At 54.7% G+C, this 18592-nt stretch overlaps 3 protein-coding genes across 3 annotated transcripts in view; 1 reads left to right on the forward strand and 2 right to left on the reverse strand.

The window, feature by feature from the left end:
- Positions 1 to 923: 923 nt before the first annotated feature.
- On the reverse strand, positions 924 to 3910 carry VOLCADRAFT_93202 (uncharacterized protein; the record flags this gene model as incomplete). The annotated part of the gene is made up of 4 exons (XM_002952532.1): positions 924 to 989; positions 1102 to 1239; positions 2531 to 2710; positions 3776 to 3910. 4 exons carry the CDS (start codon positions 3908 to 3910, stop codon positions 924 to 926), a joined length of 519 nt encoding a protein of 172 aa, XP_002952578.1.
- A 717-nt stretch (positions 3911 to 4627) lies between these two features.
- On the reverse strand, positions 4628 to 7532 carry pde10 (3'5'-cyclic nucleotide phosphodiesterase; the record flags this gene model as incomplete). The annotated part of the gene is made up of 5 exons (XM_002952533.1): positions 4628 to 4738; positions 4992 to 5264; positions 5584 to 5649; positions 5910 to 6134; positions 7236 to 7532. Coding segments are annotated over 5 exons (972 nt in total), but the record flags the coding sequence as incomplete, so codon positions are not given.
- A 6530-nt stretch (positions 7533 to 14062) lies between these two features.
- VOLCADRAFT_93204 (uncharacterized protein) overlaps positions 14063 to 18592 on the forward strand; it is a gene marked incomplete at both ends in the record, with an annotated part of 12600 nt that continues 8070 nt past the window's right edge. Inside the window, 4 exons of the mRNA XM_002952461.1 lie at positions 14063 to 14113; positions 14466 to 14624; positions 16329 to 16489; positions 18051 to 18122. Of these exons, the coding sequence (XP_002952507.1) occupies positions 14063 to 14113; positions 14466 to 14624; positions 16329 to 16489; positions 18051 to 18122 (443 nt within the window). The remainder of the gene's footprint in view (positions 14114 to 14465; positions 14625 to 16328; positions 16490 to 18050; positions 18123 to 18592) is intronic.

Genomic DNA, 18592 nt, shown 5'->3' on the forward strand with positions numbered 1-18592 from the left:
TCACCCGATTCTCCGTTGCGGGGAAGCGGGCAGGGTTGAGTATCCAAGGTATCACATCCCACGCCAAAACGGTGAAGGTGGCGCAGAATAGTGCGAGGGTGTGAAGTACATGGAAGGGTCGGAACCGTGGCGAGGTCTCAGTTCACGTCGTGTGTGTGTGTGTGTGTGTGTGAGAGAGTGTGTAATACCCGCGGGCGGCCCCCATAATCACAATCACCACATCCACCGCCCCGCTTGCAGGCCGGCCGTTCCGCACGCCACGTGCTCATTCAGCAGCAGCAGCAGCAGCAGCGACAGCAGGAGCGTATCGAGCGTGAACACGCAACGGAGTACGAGCATTTGGACGAGCAACAGCTAAGAGCGCAATTGGAAATGCTGCAGAAGAAGCAGCGACAGCAACAACAACAACAGCATCAACAACAACAACAACAACAACAACAACAACAACGACGGACGCAGCACCCGGAACGGAAGCAGAAAATTTGAATGCAGGCTTCGCCGCCGCAGTAGCAGCAGCAAACAGTACGTCAATTCGTACGGCACATTAGCAACTGCAGCACCAACACTGGGTTATGTGCCTCGGGGCCATGGCATGGTTGATTTGCAGAAGCCCCTACGGGAAGGTTTGCAGCGGGTCGTCTTTGCTTATCCCACGGAAATGGGTTTTGGGAGGCAACAACTGAGCCTGGGGCCACAACACACTGATGGCCGCCGGGGCCCGATGTGAAGTTGAAAAATGCGCAATCGAAGTACGCTCTTTTCGAAAGGAATGAAAGTAACAATGTCGCGCAGCGGGTATATCCCAGGAGTTGGAGCGAGGGGGGATGGAGCAGTAGGTCAGGGTTAGATTGGGCAGGGGAAAGGGAAGAGGACGACGAGGCGGAGGAGGAGATCCCAGCTCAGATGTCATCAGATGTCATCACTCAGCGATTGTCGGCGATGTTTTGTGTTTTGTGCTCACAGGCTTGTTCACCGCGGTGTTCCTTCCCCTGCGGGTTTCCGTGAGCCGAAAGAGCATTTGGTGAGAGGGCGTCGGATAGCGCGGTGTTGTTGTTGTTGTTGTTAGTTGTGGTGGTGGTGGTGGTGGTGGTGGTGTCACACCTCGCTCAAAACTTTGGGCGAGGCGGGAAGAGGCGCCCTAAGTTGGATGTTGGGTATTGGAGATTGGGTGTTTCGGATTGTCCGACCTGATGAACGGGGGGGGGGAGAGGTGCAAGGATTGTACCGCAAGTAAAGCACCTGGGGAAGGGGGGAAGGGAAGGGGAGCCGTCAAAGGGACACGTGGGTTTCAGACGGGCATGTATAAAGATGACGCGGCAGGGGACGTTTGTAGAGATGCAGGGGGGAATGGCCTGGAAACAAGTGCACGGTGAGAATGGAGACGAGGAGGGAGCTGCAGGTTGGGAAGGAAAAACAGGACCGCAATTGAAACTGCGAATTTTTACTTTTATGTGTAAGCGCTGTCATGCGTCGTCATGCTGTTTTTCTGGGTTTTTATTATTAGGGAATTAGTATACGAAGGCTGGCAGCGAATATATGGGTGTGCAGCTCGCGGGGGCAGCAGCCAATAATGGATCCACTTCCCCTACAGCTTTGAATCCTGCAGCTTTGACTCTCTATACCTTTGAATCCCCTACAGCTTTGACTCTCGACAGCTGCGAACCCATCCACGCGCGGGTGTTAGGCAGAGGAAGCCATACTTAAACGATCAGCAGGTGCCGGATTAGCTACCGGTTGCCACCCGCCCCATGCAAACTGAAGCCACCATGGAAACGAGAGGAGCAGCGGCTAGTTCTGTTTCTACTTGCTAGCAGCTGTATTCCCGGTCGGGACCGAAGTACCGGGAAGCTTCCGGCCCCTACTTCGGCCCCGACCGGGACCTTCAGGCTACCGGTCTGCCACCCCACCCGATGTTTACATCAAACGCTCGCCTCGCACACATTATATATGCACCCCTAATGTGTATATATATATACAGATATATTAGGGGTGCAAATTAGGGGTGCATATATATGTATGGGCGCAGTGTATATATAAAGATAAATTATATATTATATCTTCCCGCCGCTGCTGTACAACATGTTTACCTGCAAAAGCAAACGGTGGAGGCAAAAATGGCAACCGCCGCGTAAATGCTTATGTCCTGATACAATAAGTAACACAGACAAATAATAATTGGTTTAAAACTCATCGGCAGATTACCGGCGGACGCTTATACATCGTCCAAGCAAGGGTGTCGCTGCTCATTCCATTTCATGCCTTACATGTACATCATGCTATGGAAAGGTCCCAGAACGCATGTACGGCTCAATGTTGCGGCATGGAGGATATGGCTTTCTACACCTCCGTGTCATCGCCGATCAACGAGGAATTTCACGCCCTCACCACCACCAGCATCTAGCCGACCAAATCAACTCATCAAGGAAATGGCCCACCAAGCCAGCTCACAAACCACCAATTCGCTTCTAAGAGCCATCAACCAGCTTCACAATTAGCTTCAAACGAGATTCAACTACTACAGCTCCCGCACCCAAGCCATACGTTCTATTGGCCACGGTGCCAGCCGAGCTGCAGTCAGCGCGCGCATGATAACGACCTCCCCACGCACGGGCCGTTCGAGACAAAAATAAACATATATTATATACATACAGGCAGCCACCTGGCGCACACCTGCTGTGACGGAAGCACACCTCTTTCGCCGCGCGCCCCGCTGCGGGATTGTCGCGGACGTGCAGGGCGGGGTAGGATGCGGAATATTGCGACGGACGTGCCCTTCACCGAGTGCATCTCCATTTTCATCAGGAACTGTATGTCCTTTTCTTAAATATATTACTTCATTACCCACTACTATCGAGCGCATCACCCGAAAAAAACGGGCAGTTGCGAAATCCGCTTAAATCCATGTAGCAAAGATTGATGCAAAGCCGTGTAAGTTTTGTTGCTGCTCTTAATCCAATCTCCCCATGTACAGCACGTACATCAGCCGCGCGGCACGTTCTCGAAAAAACTATGCGAAAAATTAACCAGAGCGCCCATTCGTCGCCTCATCCACATAAACATTTCATATCAAAACAAACGACGTGACAAGTAAATGGGCCATAGATGCTTCAAGTATAGTGCCAATCTATAGACCAACTGCTCTATAGACATGGTCTATTTACAAGCCAGTAAGCTTTAGACTATGACAAAAGAACCATTAGTGCATCCCCGGTTGACATGCAGGACCGCCCCCGCGCCCACACGCCCGCCCCCCCCCTCCCCCGTAAATAAATGCCACAAACCTATCCTGGCAATTTTGCAAAACAAAGGTCTCACCTTGCGGCGGCAGCAAGCAAGTACCCAGATACGACAGTATGTATACGACAGTAGGTGAAGCCGTACAAAGTTGAGCAACGTGCACTGAAGCCGCTTTCCGTTGTCATTCGGCGGTGGATGGCACGAGCGACGACCCAACCATAAAACAATCACGTTGCGGCATTTTTTGGAAGCAATCACTCAGAAACATTCATGTAGCAGTAACCACCTATTGGCTCTCTGGAGACGGGGAAGCGTCGTTAACAGCATGCATTATTGACAACAAACGTTAACATGCATGCCGTACTATTATGTACGCTGTAGGAAACCATCAATCCCATCCGAGCGACAACTTCCTGCCCAATCAACATCGCTTTTCAACGTCTTCAAATAGTTTCAAATAAAACGGGCTCGTAGCCATAGCTCGCCTGCTGATACTAAACGTTTATGGAGTCGTAAAAACAGAAACCGCCATGCTTACCGAACCATAAAATCCAAACAAAGCACTAGCTGCCCATCCAATGCCATCGAAGTGCGCTACGTGCTCGTCACATTGCAATTGCTGCATGGCGCAAGCGGGTAACAGTAACAGTCCCAACACCATCCTGCCAATCATGTCTATCGTGTGCAGTTACAAAAGCGCCACCGCACATGCTGTCGAGCGAGCACATGCACATATATACTATTATTTTTTTAATTTTATGTTGATTAATAATTAACATATATACAAGTGCACATGCACGTAGGCATAAACAATACTCAGGCTCAAAACTGCATTCACTCTGGCCCCACCATGAGGAAGGAGCGGAAGGCTAAAAACAAGTTTTACACGATTGTGTGATATTACCTGTGTCGCGCATCCGCCTGTCAAACAACGCTCGTCCAACCAAACAAGAAATTACTGCAGATCCGTCGGTCATCCATCGTATCGATCCAATGTTTACCCCTCCCTGAACGACCCAAGAGGTACAAGGAGTAGAGCACAAGGGTGGCAGGGTGGCAGCAAACGGCCACGGCGGAGTATGGGAGAGGGGATGAGGGAGATGGGAGAGGCTGCAGGGTACGACAGGAGGCAAGGACCGCTCCACGAGGCCCCCCCGCTAGCGGCTGGAGGGACCTCGGCGGTGCCATCGCTGCATGCTGGGAGCGGAGCGGCGTTGGCGGTGCTGTTTTACATGAATGACCCCCACGTAGACTCTGGCTACTGCTACTGCTACTGCTACTGCTACGGTAGTGGCGGGGTGTCCGTGGCGGCGGTGTCGGCCGTGCTGGCGGCGGCGGGCCCCGCTGCCGCTCCTGCCACCACCCCCGCTGCTGCTGCCGCCTCCGCCTTCTTCCAATACTCGTAATTCTCAGAGAAGCAGCGCAGCAGGGGCAGGGCGCCAGGGAAGGCCTCCGCCACGGCTCGCACCAGCGGCAGCGCCACGAAGTCGTAGAACCCCACCTTTGAGAGGGAGGGAGGGATGCAGCAGGTATGTACGCAAGTATGTAGGTATGTGCGAGGCTCGAAGGGTGGAACACGGCAACACCAACGACTCGCTCTTCCAGTCAGGTGATGTCCCCCGAACAAACTTCGCACCACATCCACCCACCCACGTTGACCCACTACGGGGCGGCCCCTTCCCCGCCCTTCCCCGCCCGGCGCTTTCCCCCGAGACCTAGGTCCCGCGCGCCCCTTCCCCCTCCTCCGGCCCCACCTGGCTCTTGCTGACTCCCTGCTTGGCCCGGTCAAACAGCGGACTGACTGGGAGGCCCCTCTGGCGCTCCTGGTCGCCCTGGCGGAAGAACTCCTCCTCAAGACCGGTAAGCCACCGCTTGTGGCGGTCCAAACTCGCCCCCAGGTGGCCAATGTCGGAAGCCTTGAGCATCACCTGTGTACGGCGTGTACGGCAAAAGTACGGCAAAGAAACGCAATTCGTGAGTGTGGATATATTTTTCGAGTGACGGCCCATGCATGGTACGAGATGGCGCTCTTCCATATGATGCCTTGTACGACACCACACCATCGTGTCAGTCGTTTTCTCGCTCGTCCTGCCTGTCCCAACGTCCCAACCCTCACACCTGCAATGTGAGGAGCCTCTCCCCCTCGTTCAGCGGCACCGGGGCCACAACCTCCACCATGCCCCCCGAGGGACCCTCCGCAGTCACAGGGGACCCCCACTCCACATCGGCCCCCTGCTGCTGCTGCTGTTGGTGGTGTTGGTGTTGGTGCTGGGCGTCTGGGCTGCCATTGGACACTGCGTTATTTCCGCCAGAGCCGCTGGTCATCTTGCCAGCCAGTCTGTGCACCGTGTTGAACTGGTTGAGGATGGCAAAGTGCTGCTTCATGTCGGTGGCCAGGACGAGCTCAACGACCTGAGGCAACCGAAGCAGCAGGAGACGCAGGAGGAGGCAGGGGACGGACAAAATAGGGGGGCGCAGGCGACATTGTGCGCAGGAGGAAAAGGCGCAAGCCATGTGGAGAAGCGGGGACGGGAGGGGACACGGTGCCTCGCATCAGCATAAGCGCACTGTCACGCTAGTTCACCGCGAGCTAGCCAGGCAGGTAGCCAGACAGGTACACCACCCGTAGCAGCTCGGGACATAACCACCACACACGCAAGGCCCCAAGCAACAGGGCCCCCTGCCCCCCCCCTCGCCTGCTTCCGGAATGCAGCCCTCTCCGCGGCGCTAAGACCCGTAGTGACGTCGAGGTCGGGTCTGTCGGCCAGCAGGGTGAAGGCCGCGGCCGCGTGGTGGCTCTCCAGGGGGGACCGGTCGTTGTACCTCAGCGCCAGGGGGTGAGAGGTTGCCACCAGGAAGTCGTTGGTGAGGCCCGGGTGGCCGTAGTCGTGAACGATCTGATGCATCCACCAGAAACAAAAATCAGCGTGGGAGGGGAGGACGGGAAGTGGCAACGACTATGAGCTCAAGGAAGCAGTAAAAACGGCTTCTTGCGAATGTGTGGGTGATGATTTCACTTCATCAGTGCTATACCTAACTGCTGGCCGTTACATCCAGATCCGCCAAACCCTGCCTTCCTCACCGCATCCCAAACCCCCACAAGTCACATATGCGCTTCTCTTCCTACCAGCTGCCTTCCTTCCTTTGGCCTTTATCTTGCGTTCCTTATTTCTACCTTCCTTGCGTTCCTGCCGGCGTACACGTTGTCCAATGCGTCATCCCGTTGTCAATTCCGTCATCGCGTACGACACCTTCTGTGTCGTCCTGCGCCGCCTTTGCATTTTGTTTCCTTCTTAGTCCCTGCGTTTTCTTCCTCTTTCACATAGGTTCTTTAGGGCTTCTTATTCCCAGCTTCCCCAGTCTGCCAGCTCAATACTCCATTTCAGCGGCATTCACATGCCTTCTTGTCTTTATCGTCCGCTGCTCACAACCTTTCCACCTCTCTGCCTCCCATGTGCCTTTGCCCGCTGCTTCTGCTGCCTGGCCAGGTGAGTCCGAGGAGGTTCCAGCTTTGTCGGTGAATCGCGTTGCGTCGGTGCCGGATATACGGGGGCTATACGGGCTACGGTGGTTGGGTCGGTCGGGTCGGGCGCGTGTTTGGGGGGTTGGGAGGAGCACTTGCATGTCATCAGCTTTTTATTACCAGTTCATCAGCCTTGGTCCAACCTCGTCAATGCCGCCGCCAGGCCGGCGGCAAACTTTATTTCAGCCCACGTCATCAGTTCTTTTTCGCCGTCTCTACACCTACCTTTACTTCTTTATGGCTTTGCTCTACTGCTTTTTTCTTCCGCTCTTATTTTAGTTTTGGCGGCTAGGTAGTTAGGTTTACGCGGTCGTCATCATCCCGAGGTCGGTTCCTTCAAAACCGCCTACTGGTCAGTTCTGCTTCTCTTGGCAGCAGCTTCACTTGGCAGCAGCTTCACTCGTTCGTGGTTCGTCTTTACCCCACCAGTCGTCCCTCATCACATTCCAAACACCCCCTCCCCGTCGTCCCTCACCGCTGCAAAGTACGCCGCCATCAGGCCCAGCTTGTCCAGGTAATGCTCTGTGAGCTGAGCCCCGTGCAGCAGCACATGCAGAGTGTGCAGCACATCCGCGGCATGAGCCGAGTTGTGGTAGGGGTTGCTGGCTGGGTAGCCACTCTCCAAAGTCCGCAGCAGTCGGGCCAGCCGGAGCGGCTCCATGCGAAATCTCTCCACCAGCCCCTCGCGCTGCATCAGAAAGAACCCCAGAGCCGACAGCGCATGGCCCCCGCTGATCTCTTGAAGGCCCAACGTGTCAAACTGCCAACTGTCACAACGGCACAAAAGACGCTCAACCGCCTCTAGCAACGGTCGCGGGGGCAGCAGCGTCAGCGGCGGCAGCAACTGCACCGCAGTTGCGGTAAGGGAACCCATCGTACCGGCACCTCCGACGGATTCATCCCCGGTGCCGCTGCGGCGTCGGTTCACGCCGCTGCCTCCCCCTCCTCCAGAGCGCGCTGCTGCCTGCTGTGCCACCTGCACCACCTTCATCGCCCCGCCACTCGTGACCCTCAGCCCCCTGTTGTTGGTGGTGTCGGTCTTATTATCAGCAGCAGAAGTGCAAGCCAGGCCCTCGAGGCCCTCTTCATGGAAACAGGTGGATAAACCCGTGGAGCCCTCCGGTCCCCCACTGCTCCCCATTCGGACCCGCAGTGTCGCGGAAGCCGTCCGCAGCAGTGAGGCGGCAAAGCTCTGCTGCCTCCGTCCATCCCGTGCGGTGACCCAACTGGGTCCGGAAGGGGCCCGGGGGTTTGACGAAGGGGGGACTGAGGGGGCTGGAAGTTCGCTGCGTTGCTGCTGTTGCTGTTGCTGCTGCTGTTGCTGTTGCTGCTGCTGCTGCTGCTGCTGCAACAATGCAAGTTCCTGATCCAGCTCAAAGGGTTGCTCCTGTTTCCCCAAACTCGTCTCTTGTGGAACCGGCTGCTGCAATCGAAGCTGTTGCTGCTGTTGCTGTTGCTGCCGGAAGATGTCCTCAGAGGCCGAGTATTGCAGTCGGCTGTCGTCCAGGGAGGGCCGGGACATGACACTCGCGGCCACCCCAGCGAGGGGTGCTGTGAAGGGAGACGGCGCAGCATCACTGTCACCGAGCGCCGTGTGGGCGCTGTCGCTATCTCGTTTTGTGCGGTGGCTATTCGTAGAGGCGACGGCTGCGGCGGCAGTAGCAGCAGCAGCAGCAGCAGCTTTCGCAGCCGCCGATAGGCCCCCCTCATCCCCCCAAAAGTTAAAGCGGCGGTGGGAGCGGCGGCGACGATGGTGACTCCCCATCCCCGATGCGTCCACCACTTCCGCCGACGTACGGTTGGTCTTAAAGAAGAACAACAAGCTCGACTTGCGCCTGGCACCGGCCGCGCTATCATCCTGTAAGTGCAGGCTGTCGCTCCTGCTGAAAAGCTCCATATCCAGAGGCGGCGGTGGTGGTGGTGGCTGCTGTGGGGATGCAGACGGGCAAGGACAGTTGGAGGCAGCCCCCGGCAACTCCAGCTGCCCCAGGTCCACCTCCACTAAAGGATCCTCTCCATCCGCACCAGTCGACAGAATGTATGCCAGAGCACTGTTGAGGGTGTGACAAGAGTAGTCCCCCGCCGTTGCCATAAGCTGCTGCGGCTGTTGCCGCTGCCGGGAGGCCGATGTGGGGGCCAGATGGAGAGCTGCCGCAGTCCTGCCTGCGCCCTGCACTCGCCGATGCCCTCGACCGCCGCCTCCACTGGCAAAGTCGCCCACTGCTCCCGTGATGCTGTCGCCCCCGCTGCTGTTGGTGCTGCAGCTGCTGAGGCGGTCTTCTGCCGGAGATGACCCCAGCTGCCTCATAAGGGCACTGGCCACATCGGTCTGCACGGGAGAGGGGAGGAGAGGGGGAAAGAGGAGAGGGGAGGGGAGGGGAGGGGGGGCTCTGAGCGGGTTCCGGAGCGCATGAGGCCCTCGAGCGACCAGCTGGGGTCAAAGAGGGAGGGCTAAGCAGGCGGCAGGCGGCAGCGGAGTGAACGGTGAGTCGCGGTGCAACAGCAATTCCTCATGATCTCTCTCTCACACATACACACATACAGGCCCACACACAAAGCAAGTCATCGTTTATCCAAGTTCATGGTAAAATCTGTATGGCATAGTCCTCTCCCCTCCTCGGCCACCATTCCGCTATTCCTACATCCTCCACTTCACGCCCAGGTAATGCGTCCCGGCACATCTTCCCCATGTGCACATCATCCCAGACCGCCCACGTGTTTCCCAATCCGCCCCCAATCCACCCCAATCCCACCCCGGATCAACCACAAGGTCAAACACGCACTACTGTCGTACAATTACTTACATCCAGATTTGCATCCCGGATTCTGCCGCCCAAGTTGAGCGGCCTGTAGACGTCCTGCCGCCGTCGCAGCACCGTCCTCAGCAGCACCACATCCCCGAGGCTGGGGGGGAGGCCGGCCAGGAGCGCGGACAGCAGCCCCATCAGCACCTCCGCGGGGCTCTCTGAGCGGGCGGTGAAGTCACACGAACGAGGCGGTGGAGCAGGCCAGGGACCAGCAGGCCCGCCACCGGAGGCAACGATAGGTGGATGGGTAGTAAGCACGAGGGTGAGCGTAGCGGGCAGAAGAAAAACGAAGGAAGGGGGAAAACGGGGAAACTTAGCGGGCCAAAGTACCAGTAACAAAACACGGCAGTAGTATTCTCTCAAAAGAAAACTCCGAAATGGCCGTAAAGGCTACTCCTTAGGGATGCCGAGTATTAAGTGTTGGCCAGGCCAAAGGATAACACATCTAGAACGTTCCCGAAATCTGTAGTGTGCACGACCGCTATGGTTAATGTCAACTAAGTAAGCGCTAGGAGGCGAGTTGGATTGACTTTGGTTTAGATTAGAGCTTTAGGTTACATTAACTTGCCAAGGGACGCTTCCGAGCCAACTGGCAGCTAACATAGATAGGGATCAAGGGACGCTCCAATGACTGCTCCAGGAGATGAAGAAGAGAACAAAATAGAGTACTGACGGCTAGCAGCAATACCCAACCCGTACATAGATGGGGCTCCGTAATTACACACACACACACACACACCCGGGGTTTACGGTCCCGGGGTAAACTTTCCTCCCCCTTTTCCCACACTCGCATGTACGTACATACAGAGGTACTCACTCACCCGCGTCTACCGTGCGTCTAGGTTCCAACGCGAGCTGGTGGTTCTCGGCATGTAGATCTCAAATGAGATCCTCAGGCAACAGGGAGTGCAGCAACATGTGTTGTCGGCGCCTGCATGAGAGAGGGTCGGGTGTCAGGGGCATGTATATATACATATATACATACATACATTGTGAGTTGCTGAACCCAACGAAAACACCCTGAAGTCGGATGGGGTGAATGGATTAGGGTGCCCCTCTCGCAGGGGAGAGCAGGGAACTGCCTCCAAGGGAAAGGGGGCCACTGGTGAAGCTATACCACCCTGTAACAACATACATACGTACATACGCAATATGGGGTAGCACAGCGAGGGCCTCAAAGCCGGCCCGTGGAAGACGGACGCATGAGATGATCGGCCTGAACGCGAAGGAGCGTGATGACTCGCCTGCAGCTGCTGGGTGTTTCGGACCGTGTACATGATGTGCGCGTATTACGTGCGGCAATCCGTACACCAAAGTAAAGCGTGATGTGCCCGTCCCGTCTCGCTGCGTCTTGGGCAGCGTACCAATACGTTGATGGTGACCGGTCTCCCGAAATCCGATACACACCCGCGCCCTCCACCGCCCTGACCCACCTGGATACCAGCAAATGGAAAAGTAGGATGGAAGCTGCCACGGATAGTACGACAACCGCTGTCACCACTCCGCCGTACCACGATGGCATCCAGCCGTGCTCACCCCCGGGGCTCACAACCAGGGTCCACTGCCAAACACAGGACGCAGGGGGCAGCGCGGGTAGGGCATTGTGTGTGTGTGGACACGTGCCAGGTGGGCTATTGGGGGTGGACGCATTCTGGTGGGTTGCATTCTTGTCCGGGAGTGGGCAGGGAGGCGGAAGTGGAGGCAGAAGTGGAGGTGCGCCTATGTGGTTTGGCAGTGCAGCAGGTTGCAGTTGCACACAGCGCGGTAGGTGACACACCATCAGCGTGTTGGTTGCGTAATGATGGTGGTGTTGTGTCGCACAAGCTGGCGTGAAATACAGTGGGCGTGCATCATCAGGTCGTGTGCTACAACATGTGCTACAACATAGTTTAACAGAAACTTTTTACAGAACACGGTTCAAATCAGAGGCTGGGTCGTGCACGACGAGCAGGTGTGCCCCACACCTGTCTACATGGCCCTAGAAAAGCCGGCGACCGAAAATGGAGAGATTAGGATACGCCTCATTTTCGGCAGACTGCTGGCGGGCTTGACGGTCCACAAGCAATCAGCGTACCATGTACGGAAATGATGAAGATTTAGCGCTTCAATGGCTCCTTGGAGGCCATCATTACTGGAAGTCATGCCGTACGAGAGAAAAGCAGTACCGTCATGCATGTAAGGGAAGATGGCGACTGTGACCTGGCTGGATTTGAGGCACACACAGGACGTAGACCCTGCCACTGCTGCCAGCACTTACCCCCGAGCAAATCGTGTCCCAGGAAAGAGGGTTCCCCCATGCCCACTGCTGGCTGATAAACCTGCCGGATGACAGCCGACGGCGCGAGGTCCAGAGCTACGACAAACGCCGGCGGCGCCTGAGGGACAGTACCGAGGGTCAGTCACAGTCAATGTGTGGGTGTGTGCATGCAAGAGGAAGGGCGCGTGCAAAGCAATTATGCAAATATGAAACCGGGAAGTCACGGCATAACGGGAAGCGAGACTGTATCGTGACATCAGCTAACCCTAGCTGCCTTCGGCTCGCCGCCTGCTCACGCACCATGTTAGCCAGCGCCGGCGCCGTGATGTTGAATAGGCTGCTAGCCTCGTTATACTGTGGGCCGTGCTCAACAAGTGATGCCAATACCTGCGCCAGTGAAACAGCTAAATCCAGGTGCTGCTTGCATTCCGCCACTGCCTCATGGGCCAGGGACTGGGCACGAGCCTGGGGAGCAGGTCGCGATAGGGAAAGGGGAGAGGAGAAAGACGGTTTCGCGCCCAGGCCCAACCATACTTGTGACATTACAGCATACTGCGCAATACGCGGATTCTTGGTTATGGTGCAAAGGAGGGTAGGATTCGGGCTGGAATTAGGGAAGAGCTCTGTCGCAGAATTAGCCTGGATTTTATTCCTGACAAAAGAATTGGTCTGCCGAGGTCTGGAATTGTTCTGGCGGACCCGCCGGAGGTATTCGAATTGCGCTGTGGAGCCTCGGAATTTGGCTGTGCTGGGCCTGGATTGGCTTGTCCGGGTGTCGAATTGGCCTGTCCGGGTGCCGACAGTCAGAATTAGCCTGACAGGGATACGAATTAGCCTGACAGGGATACGAATTAGCCTGGCGGTACATTCCGACAGTCAGAATTAGGCTGACAAGGTGTCGAATTGGCCTGGCAGGGACATTCGGACAGTCAGAATTAGCGTGTTCAGGGTGTCGAATTAGGGAAGCACGGGAATTGTGCGACCGGGGCAGCCAAAAGAATTGCTCTGCCCGACAGTGTGTCCTACCCTCTAGGTGCAACTCGGTCGCCGATGCCGGCGGAATGCAAAACTAGGCCGCATCTCCCCCCCAACAACTCCTTCCACACTAATGCATAGGTTCTAGGACTGAAATGCTGAAATGCAGCGATTGATTGTATATTGTCGGGTCGAGCGAGAGGAAAGCAGTTGAAATGATGCTTAAACTCAGATATGCGCGGCCGACCTTCGTATGTTCTGCTCCAGCTTGTGCTACTCTCGTTACAGCCCACGAACCAGTACCACATAAGATAGAGGCAATTATAAGTGGCCATATCAGCGTGGAGGGTGATGCGCGCACTATTGTGCGAAGGCCCTGTCAACGATGGGCAAAAACCGGTCGCGGCGCATCAAGCCATGCCAGTATATTGATATTAACTTGCCTGAACATTATTCAACGTCTTTTCCCACCAGTTCAGCTCTTTTCCTGGTGACCCCGAAGTTGCGCGATAGGCCTCTGAGTCAGCCATCGTCGCTTGTTAGAAATTGTATTTAATCCTTATTGCAAGTGTTAAATCAAGCTCTTCATTACGTTCTTTTGCATATGGCTTGCACACACAGTCTGAAGAAGACTTTTACTTGACGTTGGATGGAATTTCAAAAGGGCAGCTGCGCTCATCGCTAATAATTTTCCTCTATAAGGGTAGTCACTTTATAGTATTCTGGCGAATGCTAAAGCTGAAAACCTAGCTTTGCATCTCCCTTGATTTGTCATCCTGCCGTAGCACATTACGAATCGTTATACGCAATAAGACTTCTTCCATATTTATGTTTATTTGTTAGCGTCTATGTAATTTGACTGCAACTCCATACGCTCAATTTATGCCATCTGGAGTTCTTGAAGCAGTGCATGGCCTGTTGCGTTTCTCGCTCGTCCAATGGCAAGTGCTTTCCAAGTTATGACTTGCCCGCATAAAGGGCTAAGCGTTGCTGGGGTTATAGCAAAAACCTTCAGAATCAGCTGTCATTCATCCATGTAGCATTCGGGGAGGGGGGATTCGGTTTTGCTGCCGTTCATCCACACAAGATATCCATTAAGCGATCCCACACATACACGCCGCCTTTGGGCCCCGGCGTTCTTCCGCGATCAGACATTGCCGTTCACCTCGCCAGAACGCTCCAACTCTCGGACGGCGATGCGTACGCACGCGTCCTGGGCCTCACTGTAATCGCGTTGTTCTTGGGGTCCAGCTCCCCCCACGAATGGGGTTGGTGCTTGCCTTCCTGCCTTCCTGCCTGGCCACCTACCTCCGTGTGAGGGCAAAAAATACTGCCTCAGACCAAATGTATGATTGATGTGATACTTGAGGTACGTTTCTACCTTTCAAGGGTTTAACCCATGATTAGAGGTAGTGACGGTGGCTGCAGCGCGACAGGCTCCTGCCTGTAGAGCAACTCGCCCTTACAGATCTCTAAAATGGCCATCGTCAATACTTCTGTCTTGTGCTGCTTGACTTTGTTGTCGTCGAACCGTATGTGATGGACAACTCGGACATTGCAAATGTTGTGTAGGTGTACGATCTATCTTTGTTGGTTGAAGACGGTTGTGCTGATGGGCCGTTAACCTGAGGCACATCAGCTGCACACACCACCTAACGTGTTACAGCTCCATGTTCCCACCTCTAATCGAAAATTCCTCCAGCACACAGTGAGGTGTAACGCCTGCACAAAATACGCTTCTCTAATACGCAAGTTAAATATGCCGCCGCATGTTGTGCCGATTTTCCCCACCACCCGTCAATCCCCGTTAGGACATGACATGACGGTAAGCAAGCAGTGCAACGCACGCTACTGTCGCCACTCCGGGTTGATCGTGCAACAGCACGCACAGCTCACCTTACGCAAGGCTCAGCTTGGTTGAACCACACCCGCAACTTGCAGGCGACATACAAGGTGGTGTAGTAGCTGGCCTCTGAAAAGGCTCCTCTAGATGCTGGTCGAGCGCTTCGCGCAATTATCTGTAGTTGTTATGCGTGCCGTACTGTGTACCAGCTACTACAGAATGGAGCCTTGATTTTTACAACCTGTCAACGAGTTTCCATGTGGTGCTATTCCGCTGGTGGACGCGCTCGAGAACATTCCAGGCGTCGACACCTCACTGGTATGAGATCGAAAAACTAGCTTTTCATGTGCTGGGTAATGTGGACTAATGCTGCAGCAGTACGCATGTAAGCACCTGTCATCATAACGCTGTGAACCGATTTGCGGTCCAATCATCCAATTCCCCAATACATTTAAATTATCAGACTGTATCAAATTGGACCTGTAGACGAAATACTGGCAAAACCAATGTCAAGGAAAATGCCTGTGCACCACAATTTAGACCATAACCCTTACTGCATCGTAAGTCCGTGCCCTCGATAAACTTATGCTTCTTCCACATATGCCATGTGACTGTACATCCCACAGCACACCACACAGGGCTAGTTTCGGGGGGTGTTACTGAGTGCTGGACATGCAAGATACTAGCTTTTCTTACTAGCTTGGAGCGGAAGCCCCCACTAGCATGCACGGTGACGATCTCAAAGCGCATTACGCCACCCTTAAGTGGCCGCGGCTTGATGCACGGTGGGAGTGCCCGGATACCCTAGGTGAAACCCCCGTTGTCCCCATCGGAAGTACCGGTGTCAAGGCGTGTCGCTGTATGAACTCTAAAGGTGTGGGACAGGGGGCCTTATCTTAACCCGTGGCCGCTACCCGGCGAAACCCTGCCTTCCCCGGTATTTCAGGGCACCCTCATCCAGTCACCCTAGTCAACTTCTCAGTGGACCGCTCAGGTTCCGCACCCACCACTGGCATCCAACGGAATCTGCCGGATCGACGGCGGCCCAACTCCATTTCTGGTCAGCTCGCAAGTTAACTATATCCCAGGTCACCACCGTCCATCGACTAGGGGCACTACACCTTCCTTCCACCGGAAGGATTTTCGACCTTGACGGGTCTCAATCCCGGGGGCAATAGTGCGTAGGAACTGGTTGGGAGCGGCCCCGCCTAGAGGTACGCGGCTCGATTGGCTGGCGCACACTGAAGATGCTATGCCCCAGCGACTGCATCAAGTGCTCATGCGTTTCCGGTTATGCTGTTGGGAGTTAGAGGTTAATCGGCCTAACGGCCGTGAGTGCACCGCCCGTACCTGCAGGCTTTGTCACTGTGGCGCGGTTGAAGACGCATTGCATTTTTTTGCTGAATGCTCCACTTACGCGAGCATATGGGCTAAATACGACTGTGACCTCGTCTTTAAGGGACGCAGCATGCGCACCAGTATGACTGAGGCGCCATCCCCCAAATCTGGGAGGCCAGGCACGCGTACCCGCATCAATACCAATATAATGTCTATGGGGCCCCACCGGCTTTTACAGACAACCCTTACGCGGAACTTGTAACATGCAACTTGTAACTGTAACACAGCAGCACTGGGTGTGGTACCTCCACAACTTCCCACCGCAATGGGATGCCCTGCCCTCCGAAGTATATTGCTGCCAGCTGCCTTCAACAGACGAAGTCCATTTTGCAAAAGCCACTAGTCGCTGAAAAGGCCTCTCGAGATGCTGGTCTTTTTTTGACAAGGTGGGAGCTGCTGCACGCCAGCATGCACAACAAGGTCTTCACTCGCCATCATGATGCAGACTGGTGCGGCTTTGGACCTCATGGTAAGCATACGAGTAGTGTATCTTGTCGGTACATAGTGATCAATCGCTCTGGGTCACCGCCAACACCACCAGGTCTTTTTTAGCAACCGGGACTGTTTTACGAGTAGGGACTCCATCCTTATTACCTAGGACCCATTCATTGTCATGGCGAATCTCGCACAAACGGTGCATATAACTATCTTTCATAATCCTCACCCAGAGGGTTGCAGAGATGGGGGATTGGGGGCAGGTACTGGTCAGGCGGGATGGGGAATAGGGTTGACGACGTCAGGATGGGATGTGGGGCCCAGGGCGAGGATTAGGGATTAGGCGTGCTACACTACTTTTGGGATGGGGATTGCTGTCGGGGGTGAGGATGGGGATGGGATCCCTGTCTGAGGGATGGGGATTGCAACCTTGACCAAGGAGGGGATTGGGAGCCCTGGCCAGGGATGGGGATGGGACCCTGGTCGACAGGACGGGGATTGCAGGCTTTCGCAAGTTTAGGATGAGGTCGCTGCCATAGGATTGGGAACACAGTTGGAGGATTAGAATTGGGTGTTCTGCTGTAAAATGAGGCTGCAGGTGCAGAACTTGGAAACTGACAGGACTGCAAAACAGGCCAAGGATGGATGGTTTAGTTGTCCATAGTTGCTTACATGGAAACTCAAACAAACACAAGGAGGTTCTGCTTGCAAGTCGCGTCCCATAGCAAACCAAACTCAAACACAAGGAAGTTCTGCTTGCAAGGCGCGTCCCATAGCAAAACAAACTCAAACACAAGGAAGTTCTGCTTGCAAGTCGCGTCCCATAGCAAACCAAACTCAAACACAAGGAAGTCCTGCTTGCAAGGCGCGTCCCATAGCAAAACAAACTCAAACACAAGGAAGTTCTGCATATAAGGCGCGTCCCATAGCAAAACAAACTCAAACACAAGGAAGTTCTGCTTGCAAGTCGCGTCCCATAGCAAACCAAACTCAAACACAAGGAAGTCCTGCATACAAGGCGCGTCCCATAGCAAAACAAACTCAAACACAAGGAAGTTCTGCTTGCAAGTCGCGTCCCATAGCTAACCAAACTCAAACACAACGAAGTCCTGCTTGCAAGTCGCTTCCCATAGCTAACCAAACTCAAACACAAGGAAGTTCTGCTAAGTCGCGTCCCATAGCTAACCAAACTCAAACACAAGGAAGTCCTGCTTGCAAGTCGCGTCCCATAGCAAACCAAACTCAAACACAAGGAAGTTCTGCTTATAAGTCGCGTCCCATAGCTAACCAAACTCAAACACAAGGAAGTCCTGCTCCGGCATCGGCCGACTGCCCGATGGGGTCAATCCCAAGCGTTTCCATGATGACTTCGGCCATGTCCCTGGCGAAGCCCAACCCCGTCAATTTTGCCAGCTTTTGACGATTCTGCAGAAGGTTAACACAATTGGGAAGAGAACAGGCATGGAACGCGACTTGGTGTAAATGTGAGAAACGTGCACCATTGGTGCCAGTTCTTCAGTCAGACGCAGTCCAACCCCGTTCTTACCTTGTCCGGCCATGCACATCCACACCCAGGGCACCATCGGATGCCATTCTGGAAGAGATAACAAACGGTCGTCGGGCTGTTAATAGCTTGCGCTTAAGAAGGTGGGCGTCTTCCAAGACGAAGTTTGGGACACTTTGAATAAGACCCGAACGTAATCTGTATGCAATCTGCAGACCCTACTGGGGGACAAGTCCGCAGGAGGCGTATCAACATGCAAGACGTTATCAACAGCAAGCCGGTTTGGGGGTCCAAGTACAGCCTGTCACGCTGACTAGTTGGACAAGGCTGTATGCTCTTCTGCGTGAAGGCATAATGACTTCACCAGGAGAGCAGCAAGAATGAAGTCGCCACTGCGACCCAGTTGTACGACAGCACCACAGAACCAGCCTTAGACGATCCGGTCGCTTCGCTCCGTCGCATCTAAGCCAACAAAACGTTATCAACAGCAAGCCGCTTTGGGGGTCCTGGCTCAAAGTGAGGCCCACCCTGGAGTTAGTTGTTAAGCTTTCATGTTACTTCCTCATACAAACTGCTTCTCTAGTACTGTGATATTTTATTGGTTATATTCATG

This window comes from Volvox carteri, assembly GCF_000143455.1.
Source record: "Volvox carteri f. nagariensis unplaced genomic scaffold VOLCAscaffold_30, whole genome shotgun sequence".
NCBI classification, from domain to species: domain Eukaryota; kingdom Viridiplantae; phylum Chlorophyta; class Chlorophyceae; order Chlamydomonadales; family Volvocaceae; genus Volvox; species Volvox carteri.